At 43.5% G+C, this 14,355-nt stretch overlaps 1 protein-coding gene and 1 pseudogene across 1 annotated transcript in view; one reads left to right on the forward strand and one right to left on the reverse strand.

The window, feature by feature from the left end:
- Nucleotides 1-4,333: 4,333 nt before the first annotated feature.
- On the reverse strand, nt 4,334-5,247 carry LOC113623591 (ADP-ribose pyrophosphatase, mitochondrial pseudogene; annotated as a pseudogene).
- Nucleotides 5,248-10,312: 5,065 nt separating this feature from the next.
- LOC113623592 (translation initiation factor IF-2-like) overlaps nt 10,313-14,355 on the forward strand; it is a 19,838-nt gene continuing 15,795 nt past the window's right edge. Inside the window, exons 1-2 of the mRNA XM_027113071.1 lie at nt 10,313-10,366; nt 14,010-14,349. Of these exons, the coding sequence (XP_026968872.1) occupies nt 10,313-10,366; nt 14,010-14,349 (394 nt within the window). The remainder of the gene's footprint in view (nt 10,367-14,009; nt 14,350-14,355) is intronic.

Genomic DNA, 14,355 nt, shown 5'->3' on the forward strand with positions numbered 1-14,355 from the left:
ATGAGAACATGCTTAGATAGGAGAAGAGAGACATGTGGTGCAGAGCAGATTCTCTTTAATCATCCCAAGGTCATCCTAGATTAGCCAAAAGCCAGCCAACTCCCAGACATGAGCCCAGTCATGACCAGAAAAACCACCCAGTCAAGCCCAACCCTCGTGGTCAACCTTCAAACTTACAAACTCGATATTTTTGTTTTAAGCCACTGTGTTTTGAGGTTGTTTGCAGGAATTTTTTTTTTTTTTTGGTAGAAATAGGTAACTGATACAGTGAGATAACACAGCATTCAAGTGTCGTCCCATAAACTTGAAGGAAGGTGATAGGATAATGAATGAAATTCAGAGCTTCCTAGTCACCTTCTACAGAGGAGGGGTGGAAGGATTAGAATACATATATTCAATTGTGTGTGTGTGTGCATAAAAACATACATAAAAATATAAAAATGCTGGTCAAAAGTAGTACAAGGTGGTTGGAAATTCCACAGTGACATTTTAAAAATGAGAACTTCACCTTAATTTTTTCAGCATAAAAGTTTAGCCAAACAACGTCACAGATATGATATTCATAATAAAAAAAATGCATAACCTCAATCTATGCATGAGAAAATGTCAGAGTAATCCAAATTGTGGAACATTCTGGTTAAAACAACAACAACAACAAACTGGCCGGTACCTAGAAGTGTTAAGGTCATGAAAGACAAAACAACAACAACAAAAAAAAATTGAGCTACTTTACAAGATTGGAGGAAATAAAGGAGACATGACAATTAAATGAAATGTGGAATCCTTGGATTCTAGAACAGAAAAAGGACATTAGTAGAACAATTAGTAAATTTTGAATAAGCTCCGTAGATTAGTTAATAGTAAAAAGTAGTAAATTAATGTTAATTTTAGGTTTCAATAATTGTTCTATATAAATAAGTTCTCAACATTTGTAGAAGCTGGGTGAAGGATTATATGGGAACTCTGTGTACTATTTTTGTAACTTTTTTCTAAGTCTAAAATTATTTCAAGATAAAAATCTTTTTAAATAAGAAAGTTAGGCCAAGGGTAATGTGATCACATTTTTATATATATATATATATATATATATATATATATATATATTTTTTTTTTTAAAGAGGGAAGAGTATATAAAAAACTGTTAACAGCAGCAAATAATGTGTTGACATGCCAGGTACTATTCTAGATATTGGTGGTATGGTAATCAACAAGACAGAAAAATCACCAGACTCTCTTGTAAATAGAAATATACAGGATAATTTCAGCTGGTGCTAAATACTATGTAGAAAATAAAACAGGCTAAAAGTAGAAACGGATTGGGTGAGCTACTTTAGATTAGGTAGCCAGGAAAACTCTTTTCTGGAAGTGTTATTTGAATGAGATCTGACTGACCCAAAAAAACCAACTTTGTGAAGATATGGAAGGGGCATTCTAGACATGGAAAAGCAAAGCAAAGGCCCTGGGGCAGAAGCAAATATGAAGAATGCCAGGAAGAGAAAGGCTAGACTAGCCAGGGTAGAACGTGACCAGGTCAGACTAGAGCATAGACATCATCCATAGTAGGTAGGCCCGGGTAAAGAGTTTGTGTTTTATGTAAAAAATGAAACCACTGGAAGGTTTTAAGAAGGGTTGGACATGTGACTGACATTCTTAAAAATGGTGTTTCATTTTTTGTGGAAAATGACCAACAGGTAGACAAGAATGGAAAGAGGGAAGCCTGTTGGAGGCAACGTCAACAGTCTAGAGAAGGAGGTTGGTGGCTTGATTAGGGTGGTCACTGAAAGTGGAAAGCAGTGAATGATTCCAGATAGATTGTGTTGAAGGTGGAGCTGACTAAATTTTGCAGATGAATTGAATGTGCGAGGTGAGAGAAGGCAAGGAAGCTAGGATTCCTTGTTTTCTTGTGCAACTTGGAGGGATTCTGGTGCCAATTACCTTGGAAGAGTGATGGAGGAACAGTATTCTTGGGGAAAAAAAATCAAGAATTCTGTTCTGAATACATTAGAGACATTAGACCTTCGTTATTTCAGGGTGTGTGTGTGTGTATGTGTGTGTGTGTGTGTGTGAGTGTATTTATATTTTTCAGGAACTTACATTTTGGAAAAATAATGAAGTTTAGGAACACTCAAACTATGTTAGACCAACCAGGTGCCCCAATGATTCAAAATAAAGACAGGGAGCGTATCTCACCTGGAAAAGTTACTGAGCTGAGACTAATATATAGATAGGACAGATGGCTCCATCCTTAAAACAAGCAGTTATAGAAGTCACAAAGAAAAGTGATGTATTAAATTTGTTCCTGAGCGTGAACAATGGTGGGCATCCATGGGTGAACCATTTTACAATTGTCGTCACCCGTGTAAATACGACATCTTTCATGAGGAAAATAAATGAAACCGTGCACATGTCCTTCAGGTTTAGGAAAGGAAACTCTGACCAAATGTGCATGTAGTTAGAGATATCATAGTGATTTCTTTTTCTTTTCTTTTCTTAAAGGAACAGTGCACAGGGCACCTGGGGACTATAGGAGGGTAACTATTGGAGGGACTATGGTATTGCGGCCAAGGGCGTAGACTGTTGAGCCCAAAAACCTGCCACTCCGCCACTCACTGGTGGTATAGCTTGCAAGTTCTGTAACTTCCCTGTGCCTTAGTTATATCATCTGTAAAATAGGGGGATGATATACAGTAGACCCTGTAGTGCCTGCCCCTTCCCTTCCCCAGATTCCCCTTCTCAGCCGCTGGAGTGTTACCAGAAGATGGCATTCACCTATTAGCCCTCTTTGGGCATTGCCATGGCTGAGGAAAACGGTCTCTCCTAAGGTCACACCCCCTTCCACGTGCAGCCCACATCCAATGACTGAGCAAAAAAGAGTATAAAGGCCTGAACCTTCACCCCAATTCAGGGCAGCTGGAAGAGCCTTCCCAGCTCCAGAGCTCCATGTGGGGTTGACTGAAGGCTTCACTGGGCTTCAACCTCAACATCTCACCCTGCCCAATCCTGCTTCCTTCTCCTCCCTTCCCCAAGAGTGGATCCCAAGACCCCTCTCTGAGAAACATTTTGCAATTCTCATCACCCTCACAGAGTCTGCTTCCTAGAGAGCCCAGCCTGTGAGGTAAGAGTACCCTCCTCCTCTTAGGGGGATCCTTAGGAATAAATAAGTCACTATAATAAGGCACTTAAAAGAGCGTGTGCAACAGTAAGTGGAATATAAGCGTTAGATATTGTTATGGAAGTGTTTTCTTATGAGATTATCAATGCCTACAAAAACTACAAATAGTTTTCCCCTTTAGCCATAAAAGGTTCATCACAGTGGTTTGAGTTAATTCTCCATAATTGTGTTACATACAAATAAAGTTAACTTGCTTGTTTTAGATGATGAGAGGGAAGAAATGTATTTCTGGCCTATTTGTTGCTACTGAGATCCCCTCATTCCTGATTGTCAGGGGGCATCTCTGTTTTCAAACTGACTATAAACACTTTCTCATTTATCCACTGGGGTTTTTTTTTTTAATGGAGAAAAGGTAGATGTGAATTATATTTTTATTAGGCTGTGATTACATACATCTCCTTGATAGAGACTTCTTCATGCCAGGAACTGGCATTTGCAGGGTCTTCTGAGATGAGGGTCTCATCCTCTGAGATGAGAGGGAACAAATGTCTTGAGCTGAGCCCATTCTGTTCAGACAGAACAGTTGTGATAACCAGGGGGAGGGATGGATATTAAGCTCATTTTGTCACTGCATTTTTTTTTCCTGGTTCATAAGTACTTGATCCTTATGGACTAAAATAGAGATGGAACTTTTCCCATAAAACTGAAGGTTCTAAAACAAGAATAACCAAAGAGCTTCTGTACTTGAAAGCAGTGAATACAAGATCACATATAGCTAAATTTGAAAAACAAATGTTAACCCCAAAATCAGATTATACATTAGATTAAACCACAGTCTAACACATCAGGAGAAAGAAAGAACTGACAAATGCAAGCTGTATGAAAAGTAGAGGCTATGGTGGGTAAGAATTTATCTTTGCTTTACCCATAATTCTTCAAAGAGCATTAGTTGTATAATTTGGTTAAAGCCATGTGTACAACGTATAGAAGAGGTCACTGTATTCTTCTTCCAATTAGAAAGCCAGAAAGTTTGTGATTCCATTTCCCCATATAAGTCTAATATTATTCCCTGATACAAAGCCTGCAGCCTGTGAACAGTTTGGGAAATAATCACCAAAAGAAGTAATCCTCCCGTCCTGTTCAATGGGAGTCCTGAGTTGTTTGCTTCTTATCTACCTGTGTTCATCTGAAGGCCTTTGGCCTGCATGAGACTCCACGCCATTACCCATGGCAGTTGGGGTACACGTCTTCGCTCCAGTGGGCTCCTCGTTTCTCGGCCACAAGTTGAATAAATTGGGAGTGGCTGGCATAAAGCTTGAGTTTATCATTATTGTCCACCCATCCCCCTTTCTTGGCATCGTCACCAGCTTCCAGAAGAAGATGATCCATTTCCTCCCCTGTTTCATCACGGTAGTTCACAGCCTCTGTCCCCATCCACGTGTTATCGTGTTCCAGGGATCATCCACATAGCCTTTATAGACCACAAAGTGTTCCTGGCTGAATAGTTTGTGCAATTGTTTCTTCGACTCCTGTGTTTCTGCTCTGGATTTCTGTAAGGAGTTCATGGCTCCCTCACCAAATTCTCTCTTCATTGTGGTATTAATCTTCTCTCCCGGATCCACCATCCCCCCGGGATGGCCCATGCCCCACAGTCCTTCCTTTTGATGGCTACAAATTGCAGGATGTTTCTCCCAGAAACAGGGTGGGTAACTGTATTTCCCTTGCTATCCTTTTTCCACCCAGTTAAGATGGGATCTGCAGCATGATTGGGGCCCCAACGCCCCAAAAGCCCTCAGCCAACCAGCCCTGGCCGAACTGCAGGATTTCTACGTCTACCATTTTCAACCTCATACCAACCGTTTCCGGCTCCTTCTCTCAACATGCCCATCCTTTTCATTAAATTTAAGAGAGAAGTTTCTTTCACCCAAAAGAGGGTCTGCCCACCTGGGTCCGGCCAAGACTGAGCCAGAAGTGTACTCGACAGCCTTGTATTCCGGCCACTCAACCAGCCAGCTCACTTTCCCGTTGGGGACCTGGCTTTGCCCCACTTTAGAGCCAGGGTAAGGCGATGTCCTGGCCTTCTTGTGGGGCGTCTCAGCAGGGCCGTTTGAAACGGACATGAAGTTTGGAGGAAACCCATGTGAGGAAAATGGGCTTTAGCCGGCTGAGATGTTAGGGCAGCTGCTGGGCCTGACTGCCACAGAGGCCAAGGCCACAGAGAGAGACACGGTCGCTAAAGCCTTTGCCAGGCCATTTTTGGCTGCGTTGGGTGAATGCCAGCCATTCACCACCCAGTAGGCTGTAAGGATTTCCATTGCTCTCAGGTGGGGCGCTTCCAGTCGCAAGGGCGGGGCTCCCGACCTTGCCAGTAGGGGGCGAACGGCACAGCTGAGCAGCAGAGGATGAGCGCCTCACCACAAACCCCGCCCAGCGCCCCCTTGGGGCCATTGCAGCGTTTGTACTTCACTACATTGAAAGATTTCAACGTCTGGAAGGGATTCTAAAGGGTTGAGAACATTGTTCAAACACCACCAACAAAATCAGCACACAACAAAAGTGCTTTCTTGCTTAGCAGGGTATTAGTCTTCTGGGTAGACTCAGTTCACTAGTCTAGGACCAGTATCTGTTTGGGAGAAGGCAGAAAGAATGTGTTGGAGGCTCTGGGGGACAAAAGGCTCCTTATTTGGGATGCTCAAAAGCCTGGTGAGGGTGCCCTTGAAGGAGAAAGCTCACTTGGTGCACCCTGCATGGTCCTGGTGAGAAATCCATGAGGTGTGCACACATGGTATGGGGGATGGTTCCAAATCTCAGGCCCATCATTTTACCAGCTGAATGGCTTAGGCAGGTTGCACAAGCTTTATATTCAAAGGAGTAATGGCTACCGCATACCAGGAGCTGTCAAGCACAGAAGATTGTACTGAGGTCTGGACCATATGGCCTCTGCTCTTAAAGGATTCTAGTTGAGGAGGCAGCACATACATTTAAAAATAGAAGTAGGGACTTCCCTGGTGGCGCAGTGGTTAAGAATCCACCTCCCAATGCAGGCGACACAGGTTCGAGCCCTGGTCCGGGAAGATTCCACATGCCGCAGAGCAACTAAGCCCATGTGTCACAACTACTGAGCCCGCGTGCTGCAACTACTGAAGCCTGCGTGCCTAGAGCCCGTGCTCCTCAACAAGAGAAGCCACTGCAATGAGAAGCCCGCGCACCGCAACAAAGAGTAGCTCCTGCTTGCCACAACTAGAGAAAGCCCACGTGCAGCAATGAAGACCCAATGCAGCCAAAAATAAATAAAAAAAAAAAAATAGGAGTAACATGGGAAGGGCAGTGCACAGTAATCCTTAAGAGTTGAACACAATCAGGTTCAAATCCCAGCTTTCCCTCCTTAACTGGGATCGTCTTGGGCAAAGTTACTTAAGTTACAAAAGCTCACTTCAGTTTCCTCGAGTGTAAGATGGAAATAGAAATATCTACCTCATAGAATTCTGGTGACAATTAAGTAGGCTGTTACACATAAAGCTGTACATAACTCGTCCATCATACATATTCAGAAATGCTAGTTGTCGTTACTATAGTTATCATTAACTTTTTGACCCTGCACCTTGCAAACTGTAGATTAGAACAGGATAGTTGAAATGATCATGGGAATTGAGTGTCTCACATACAAGATCAGAGTTAAATAAGCTACGATTCACTGTCTGGAAAAATTCAGGCTGAAAAACAACAGCGTCTAGGTCCTGAAATGATATGTGAAGCAGCGGTACAGGCTAAGTCATTATATCTAAGAAAACAAACCCTAGGGAAAGGTCTCTGAACATTTGAAACAGATAGTTTTAGGACAAATGGAGTACTATATACTCTAATTTAAACCCAAAGGATATTTAACATTTCCCAAAATTTGTTCCATATTACACCACTCCTATGAGAAAGATGTTCAAGGAATAAATGATTTGATGGTCAAATATGTTTGGGAAATTCTACATATTTTATCACCCTCCTTTAAGAGTTTAGGATTCATAGAATGTTTTAAAGATCCTGTGAATTCCAGTAGAAACAAATCAACCCAACAGTTTAATTCTGTTTCATCCAGTATTTTCCAAACTACCCGACTAGAGAATGCAATAGCTGGTATTATTTTAAGAACACACTTCCTCAAGTTTAGAAGAGTTTCAAAATACGTATGTGTGCTTGGGGGTAGATCTCTAATCCTTTCAAGTTATCATCATCATCATCACTATTGGAAGACAGCTACTGAATACTCACTCGTCACCCTCATAAACGGAATGAGCTACGCTTCCGAAAGGCTTGAAACCCAGAAACAGCTGGGACTATAGAGAACACAATGGTAGAAGAGAATTGAAAGCAGACACATATGAGACCTGGTCATCATTAACCAACATCATCATCGTTGAGAATTTGCTGTGTGCAAAGTACCACTAGAAAAGGAAGATGATCATTAAGGGACATGGTCCCAGCTCTGAAACTCATGTCTTCTTATGGCTTCATTTTTTCAATCATGGAATTCCTATTCTTCTGAGCCTCACGGAAATGTATTAGGAAAACCACTGATATGAAAATTTAAACATTTTGGGAGAAGACACTTGTAAATTCCTCATATTATTATTTCCAGGTATCATAATCTAACTCACAAGAAACGAAAGAAGCAGAAGTATTGGGTCTGGTTCTAGCTTCCCCATCATAGGCTGTGTAGCTCTGCATCCGACCTTGGCTTCCTTGGGTCCTGATTCTTCATATAAAAGGAATCAGATGGCCTCTGTTATCTACAAAAGTCCTTCTGGCTTTAAAATTGTATGATTCCAGGATGTATGAAAATCGCATCATTGGAAGGCCAAGGTCAAATGCTATGAAGCAAAAAGACCAGATGTTCAAATATAAACAACCAGATGCCAGGGGGCAATGACACTTGAGGAAGGCAAGGGAGCAAGGAAGGCACGGTGTGTCAAGTAAATTCAGAATTAGACTGGACCAAGTAAGAGTTGATGGAGCACCTGGTAAGGAACATCAAAACCAGTAATGAGGGGTTTGTTTTGCTTTTAGCATCATCAAAGGGAAGAAGACTTAAATCAGACCATTTGATGATCACAGTGCAAAAGGTGCCCTAAGGGAAGAAAATGAAATACTAAAATAGAGACCAAAAGAATTATTGGTTGGGAAACCACTGGGCAGATTCTCTTTCCTAAATTGTCTTCTGAGGCAGAAAAACAAACAGAGCTAGACAGAGAGAATGTTCTGGTCCCATCCACGAGAAAGCCCTAAAGGAACTCTAAGCACAATCAGAGAACAAACCTTTGACCTGTCACTTTGAACTATTCCTGGACTAGAGATTGTGTGATTCCCATTTTATCAAGAATATTATGGGGACGGGGAAGACCAGGGTGATTACAGGGCCCTAGCAGTGCAAGAATCCCTGATCATCCTTCCAACCTCTCTTTGGGAAGCAGAAACAAGTGGTACCAAGGCAACTGGATTATCATGAATTACCCACCTCTTCCCAAAGTGATGCTAAGGCTCAATTTCTAAAAGAAATCTGGAAGGAAGGCAGAGAAAAGGGTTTCTCCTCTCCTTAAAGTGATGATACTCATAAGAAATAACAATAAAATAACTATCATTTACTAAGTGCTTTCTATGTACCAGTCTGTGGCTTACAGGTTTGCCCAGGTTTGACTGCCCAGTTTTGAATCCTGGTTCAGCCTCTTCTTGACTTGTTGATCTTGGGAAAGTTTCTGAACTCCTTTGGATGTTAGTTTTCTCATCTAGGAATAATAATGGAATCTATGTTAAAGGGTCAATGTGATATAATTCATTTAAAGAGCTTGGAATAATGCCTGACCCATAGTAAAACCTCAACAAATAGTACCTATTACAATGATTATTATTAATTACTTTACATTTATTATCTTACCTAATTCTCAAACAACCCTATGAGTTAGGCACATATACTAATAAGATCACCGATTAACAGACTGAGGACATGGCAGTTCACAGAAGTTAAAGAACTTGCCTAAAGTCACACAGCTAGTTACTGGTATATGTTTCAGAATTGGAAAAGCTTGACAATAATAAACTTGTATTTCACTGATAGTATAAATGCATGTTGGATTTGACTTTATATGGCGAAATGTCACCACTTTATTATACCTATTAAAAAAGTTAAGTTATATTAAATGGTTCTGCTAGGTTCACTCGGTATAAGAGGAAGAGATTGGCGAGAGACAATGAAACCATTAGCAACCTATTGTAGTGACACAATTGTAAAGAGAAAATGCCCTGAATCATGGGCCAGTTCAGACTAGAAAAACAAGTCAGAGATATCCTGATGTGGAAGGGGGAGGCCTGAAGAGAAGGAAGAGTCAAAGACCACCCATTTTAATCTTAAAGGGCCCAAAGGATGGTGGCAACAGGTAGAAACAGGGAAGTCAGGAGGACAGTTGGCAATGCGGAGTTCGCTTTTAGATGGACAGAGCCTGGGGTGATGGCTGGGAATTCGAGATTCTGCCACTGACATCTCTGTGCCTTAGTTTCCTCTCCTACAAAATGAGGAGTTGATCTAGAATTAATCCTTTGGATTCCTTCCAGCTTCCTAGAGGGTGCATGTAAATGAAATAGAGGAAGTGGAAGAAAGATATTGGGGCTTAAAAAGTCAGTGAGTGCTCAAGGTATTGGGTCATTAGTCTGGCTTTGATGTAAAAGAGGACAATGGGACAATGATTGACATTTTTAAGATTAAAGAAAACTGTGCCTTTTAAGAAATTACTTAGGTGGGATAATTAATACAGTCTTATCTAGAATGGAGGCTGTCTCCAAATTAACCCAAGAAATCTAAACTAAAATGTATAAGAATCCAAGTCAAGTAGCCTTTATTTGTCAGAGAGATAAACTTCAGTTTGCGTGGTGTGATGTGAAGGTGTTACGAAAGTCCAGCTGCCCCAAAAATATCTTTCTGATCCTCTTAAAACGTTGCCTGGATTTCCACCATTAAAATAAATCCCTTTGAATGTGGTTTGTCTTGTAAAATGCACATTTATTTCACATTCAGCTGTTGTCATGCTTTCTGGTGAATTAGTGAAGCAGGCTGCCAACTAGCTAAGGACAACCAACCGAGGAGACAAAGCTTTGGAGGAGGAGGTGGAAGGGATCCTTTTGATATGTGTGGCATTGCTCACATCAGTCAGTTCAACGATGTGTGGGCTCCTATTGTGCCCAGGTCTTGAGCTGCGTTCTAGAGGTGAAAAGGTTAGTAGATTGTGGTTCATTGCCTCAAGATTCTTACAGTCCAGAGAGTGGGCTGCATGAAGGTCACGGAGCTGGGGAGTTTTGAAAAGCGGGACCAGAGACTCAGAAAGGAAAGGTGGAAGGACAAAGAAGATTCTCTACCATCACAGTCTCATTGAAGGATTGGACACTTGATTCAAGGAAGGCTTTTTCTTGATCTCAGTGAGTTCCCCTAAGGAACCACCAAAATTTAAACTGGCGGGTTTGATACTCCATTGGCTGCAGAATGACAGATCATTCCAACTCCTTTAATTCGATGATTTTTTTGGTCCTTTGAAATTTAAATTAGTAAAATTTGACTATATCAGAACTTGTCAGCTATATTGTTGACTATGAAACACACGTCCGTTGCTATTTTTCATGTCCCTCTCCTCTTGTGGAACTTCACATATGCAGGACTGACCGCACAGTGGGATTGCTGAGGCTGGTGGAAATGTAGAGGAATGGGAGCTAGAAGGATAACTGAGCACTTCTTTAAACAGCACTTCTTTAAACAGACCAGAGGAGCACCACAGTCCCATAGATGGCATTCAACAAGCACCCTGAGACATAACTTCTAGTAAAGGAAAGGATATTCAACTACGGCTTAAAAGATTTGGGGGACCAGTTCTGGCTCTGGTGTTTGCTAGCTGAATAACTATAGGAAAACGTTACAATACTCACCTATATTTATTGAAGACAGACTATATGACAGGTACTGTGCTATGTGTTTTACTTGTAAAAACATTTAATTCTTACAACAACCCACTGAGGTAGGTTCTATCATGTTTCCTGTTTTATACGTGAGGAAACTTAAACACGGATAACTTCAAGATCATATTACCTAACATTTGTCAAAGCAGGGATTTGAATACAGGTAGTCAAACTCTAACGCCCGTGGTTAACTACTATGATACTCTAGTTACCTAAGTCTTTGAGGCCTCAGTTCCCTTAAAAATGGACATGTTGGGTCAGACAATGTCTAGATTTCTTTCTGGCTTTAAAATGTTATGATTCCAATTATATGAATTATACCTGTACTTAATATACTTAGGGTTAATCTCTGTCTCTGAGTGGTCTGTCTTAGAGAACTGAGCTCCAAAGACAAATTTCTGAAATCTGGTCTTATTTCCTAGCCATCTCTTGTGTTTCATTAGAGTTGGACCATATTATTCGCTGCTCCACCAAGAATGTCCTTCCTCAATCTCCATCTACTGAAATTCTATCCAGCCTTCAAAAACCAACTGAAATGCCACCTCTTTCAAGTAGCCATTCTCAGTCTTTGGAGATTTAGACTGGAGGTGTATTAGACTGTTGGGGGTTGGGATCTAGAAAAAATATCTGTGTTCATGAAAGGAAAAGATGTAGGATAAGGAGAAGAAAGGGTGGAGGGAAACACTTGGAGATGAGGAAGGTTAAGAGGACCATCAGTAGTGTCGTTGGTGACCCACACCAGCAAACCCTTTCCTGAGATGCACAATCATGAAGCCACCAAAGTGCTATTCAATGATGCCTAGCTACTAGGTGTGAGGTGAGGATTAAAATGAGATAACATAGGTGAAATAGTGTCTGGAGAGGCAACAGTGTGATAGTTCCGAATTCCGTTACTTGCATAGGAACTTGCTCATCTCCTTCATGCTGAAGAAGGCTGCCCTCCTGCCCAGGAAGGAGTAGGACAAGCAGAGGTGGGACGGGACTCAGTGGGGAAAAAAGAGGTCAGGAGGAGGTATATGGAAACACAAGGAGAAAAATGAGAGCCAGAGATAGAGAAGTAAGAGAGAAAAAGTAAACATACAGGAGTCATGGGAGAGAAGAGGATGGAAGAAGTGCAAGCAAAAGGGCAAAGAGAAAAAGAAAGAGGAAGGGAGTTCTGGGGTTTGGAAAGAAAAGGTTTGTGCTGCCCTGGCAAAACCCAAGCCCCAGAGGAAGAGTCCTGGAGGTAAGCAAGTGAAGCACCCAAGTCCAGAGCGCTCTCAGATTCCTTCTCGTTTCTCTGTTCTCATCTGTTATTGGAGGGGTTCTAACCCCTGCCCTCTGCTGCTTTCTACCACTGGGTGGTCCTGGAAGGTGAGAGGAAGGAAGGAGCCAGGGGATTCCTTCCACTCTCTCTGCTTTGGGAGGCATCTCCAGCAGTAGTTGCACTTCCTTCACGGCTCCAGCTCCCACTGGACAAGGCTTCATGGTTCTGGCAGCCTCCTCCCTTTGCCCCTCCAGCCCTAGGGGAGGAGATGTACCCAGCAGTTGCTAATCTCAGGGTTGCCTCACTTTCTCCTGGTTGTAATTCTAGTTCTTTCAACAGCTTTGTAACTAATGCACTGCATTAAATTATCACTATTGAAGTACCTGGAAAAGAAAACTTTACTTTCAGTTGTATTCACCCTTGGAGTTCAAAGACGGCTGTCTCAGGGAAAGCCATGCATTTCGTGAGAGAAAGAAATCCAGCCAACCCAAGAGTTACGAAGGGTCAGGGGCCAATTCTCCAGTGTTTGATTAGAGAGTGATGAATCCACAGGGGCTGCCAGAGTTGAGGAACTCTAGCCAGGGAATTATCTGTAAAATGACTGGGTTTGTGGCCATTCGTGTCCATTCCTTCATGACTTACTGTACTCACTTTGATCACCTTGAGCCTCCGTATAAGGAACATCTCAGTTTTATTCCTCCAAGGGTTATTAAGTGCCCATGAGGAGTATAGAGGGCACGTAGCTAGGTGTGGTGAGGCGGAGACACAGAGACATATTGGGAGGACATTCTCAGTTTTTGGAAGTGTTTGCGTTTTGCAAGATAAGGTTTGTGGATGGTCTATCAAGAGACCCTTTTGATACTCTCGTTTTTGCAGTTCCAGCAGAGCTGCAGACACTCAATTTTATTCTTCAGGCGTTCATCTCTCCCATCCTCAGAGCCCTGTTAAAACCAGGTTCCTGTTCTTAGGAATTCACAGCCTAGTGGGGACACAGAGTTGGGCACACGACTGACCCTCAGGCCAGGCTGATGGCAGCCACAAGGGAGGATTCTGCACAGGGTTCGGGGAGGCTGCACAGAGATGGTGGACAAGTTGAGTCTATTAAAGTTTGACAGGTCGAGGGGGCTACGGGTCTTCTGGCAGAGAACAGAGCAGGATCAAAATCAATTGTGAAAGAACAGGGGCATCTGAGGTGGTGTCTGTAGACAAGGGTTTTGGGGGTGAGGGTTGGTCACTGGAAAAGAGGCTGAAAGGTGGAGGCCCAGCTATGGAAGGCTCTGAGACTAAGGAGTTGGGGTTTGAGGCAACGGGAGTCATCGGAGGATCTTGAGCATCATGTGGCAAGGTCAATTCTGGGGTGGCAACTTTGAATTCTGCGCGGAGGACGGATTTACACGCGGAGAAGCTGGAGACAGGCGAAGGAACCGAGAGGTCTCAGAGATGGCTCATACATGGGAAGCCTCAGCTTGACCATCACCAAAGGGGCATGTTAACCTCAATTGAGCGGCTTTTCTCTCCACCAAGGGCAAGCATCCTCCGTGTGTGTGTGTGTGTGTGTGTGTTGGCGGGGGAGGGGGGAGGGGAAGGGGTGGGTGGGGGGTTCCTTCTACGGCTGGAAGATACGAGGACTCCAGCCTCCGAAGTTTCGAATTTCTCCTTGCCAAGGTCGGGCCCCTACAGGTGGGCGCTTTCGAGCCCCGGGCCAACGTGCGGGCCCCGCGCCCGGCTGCCGCCGCGGCTCGTCCCCTCCAGGCCCGGACGCCGCCGCGGGCCGTGCCGGGTAGGGCGCTCCGGGAGCTGCGCGGCGGCTGCTCGAGGAGGCCTGGCGGGCGGCGGCGAGAGGCTGTGCCCCAGTTTGTGTCCAATCAGGGAGTGCGGGCTGTGCCCCGAGCCGGGCAGCAATGCGTAAACAAACCCACGGCAACTCCTCCGCCCCCTCGGCGCGCTCGCCCCGCGCCCGCCGCCGCAGCAGCCGCCGCCGCCGCCGCCGCCGCCGGCTCTGCTCGCCTTG

Source organism: Aethalodelphis obliquidens, unplaced genomic scaffold (assembly GCF_003676395.1).
Source record: "Aethalodelphis obliquidens isolate GAN/ISIS:26980383/991018 unplaced genomic scaffold, ASM367639v1 scaffold11, whole genome shotgun sequence".
NCBI lineage: Eukaryota > Metazoa > Chordata > Mammalia > Artiodactyla > Delphinidae > Aethalodelphis > Aethalodelphis obliquidens.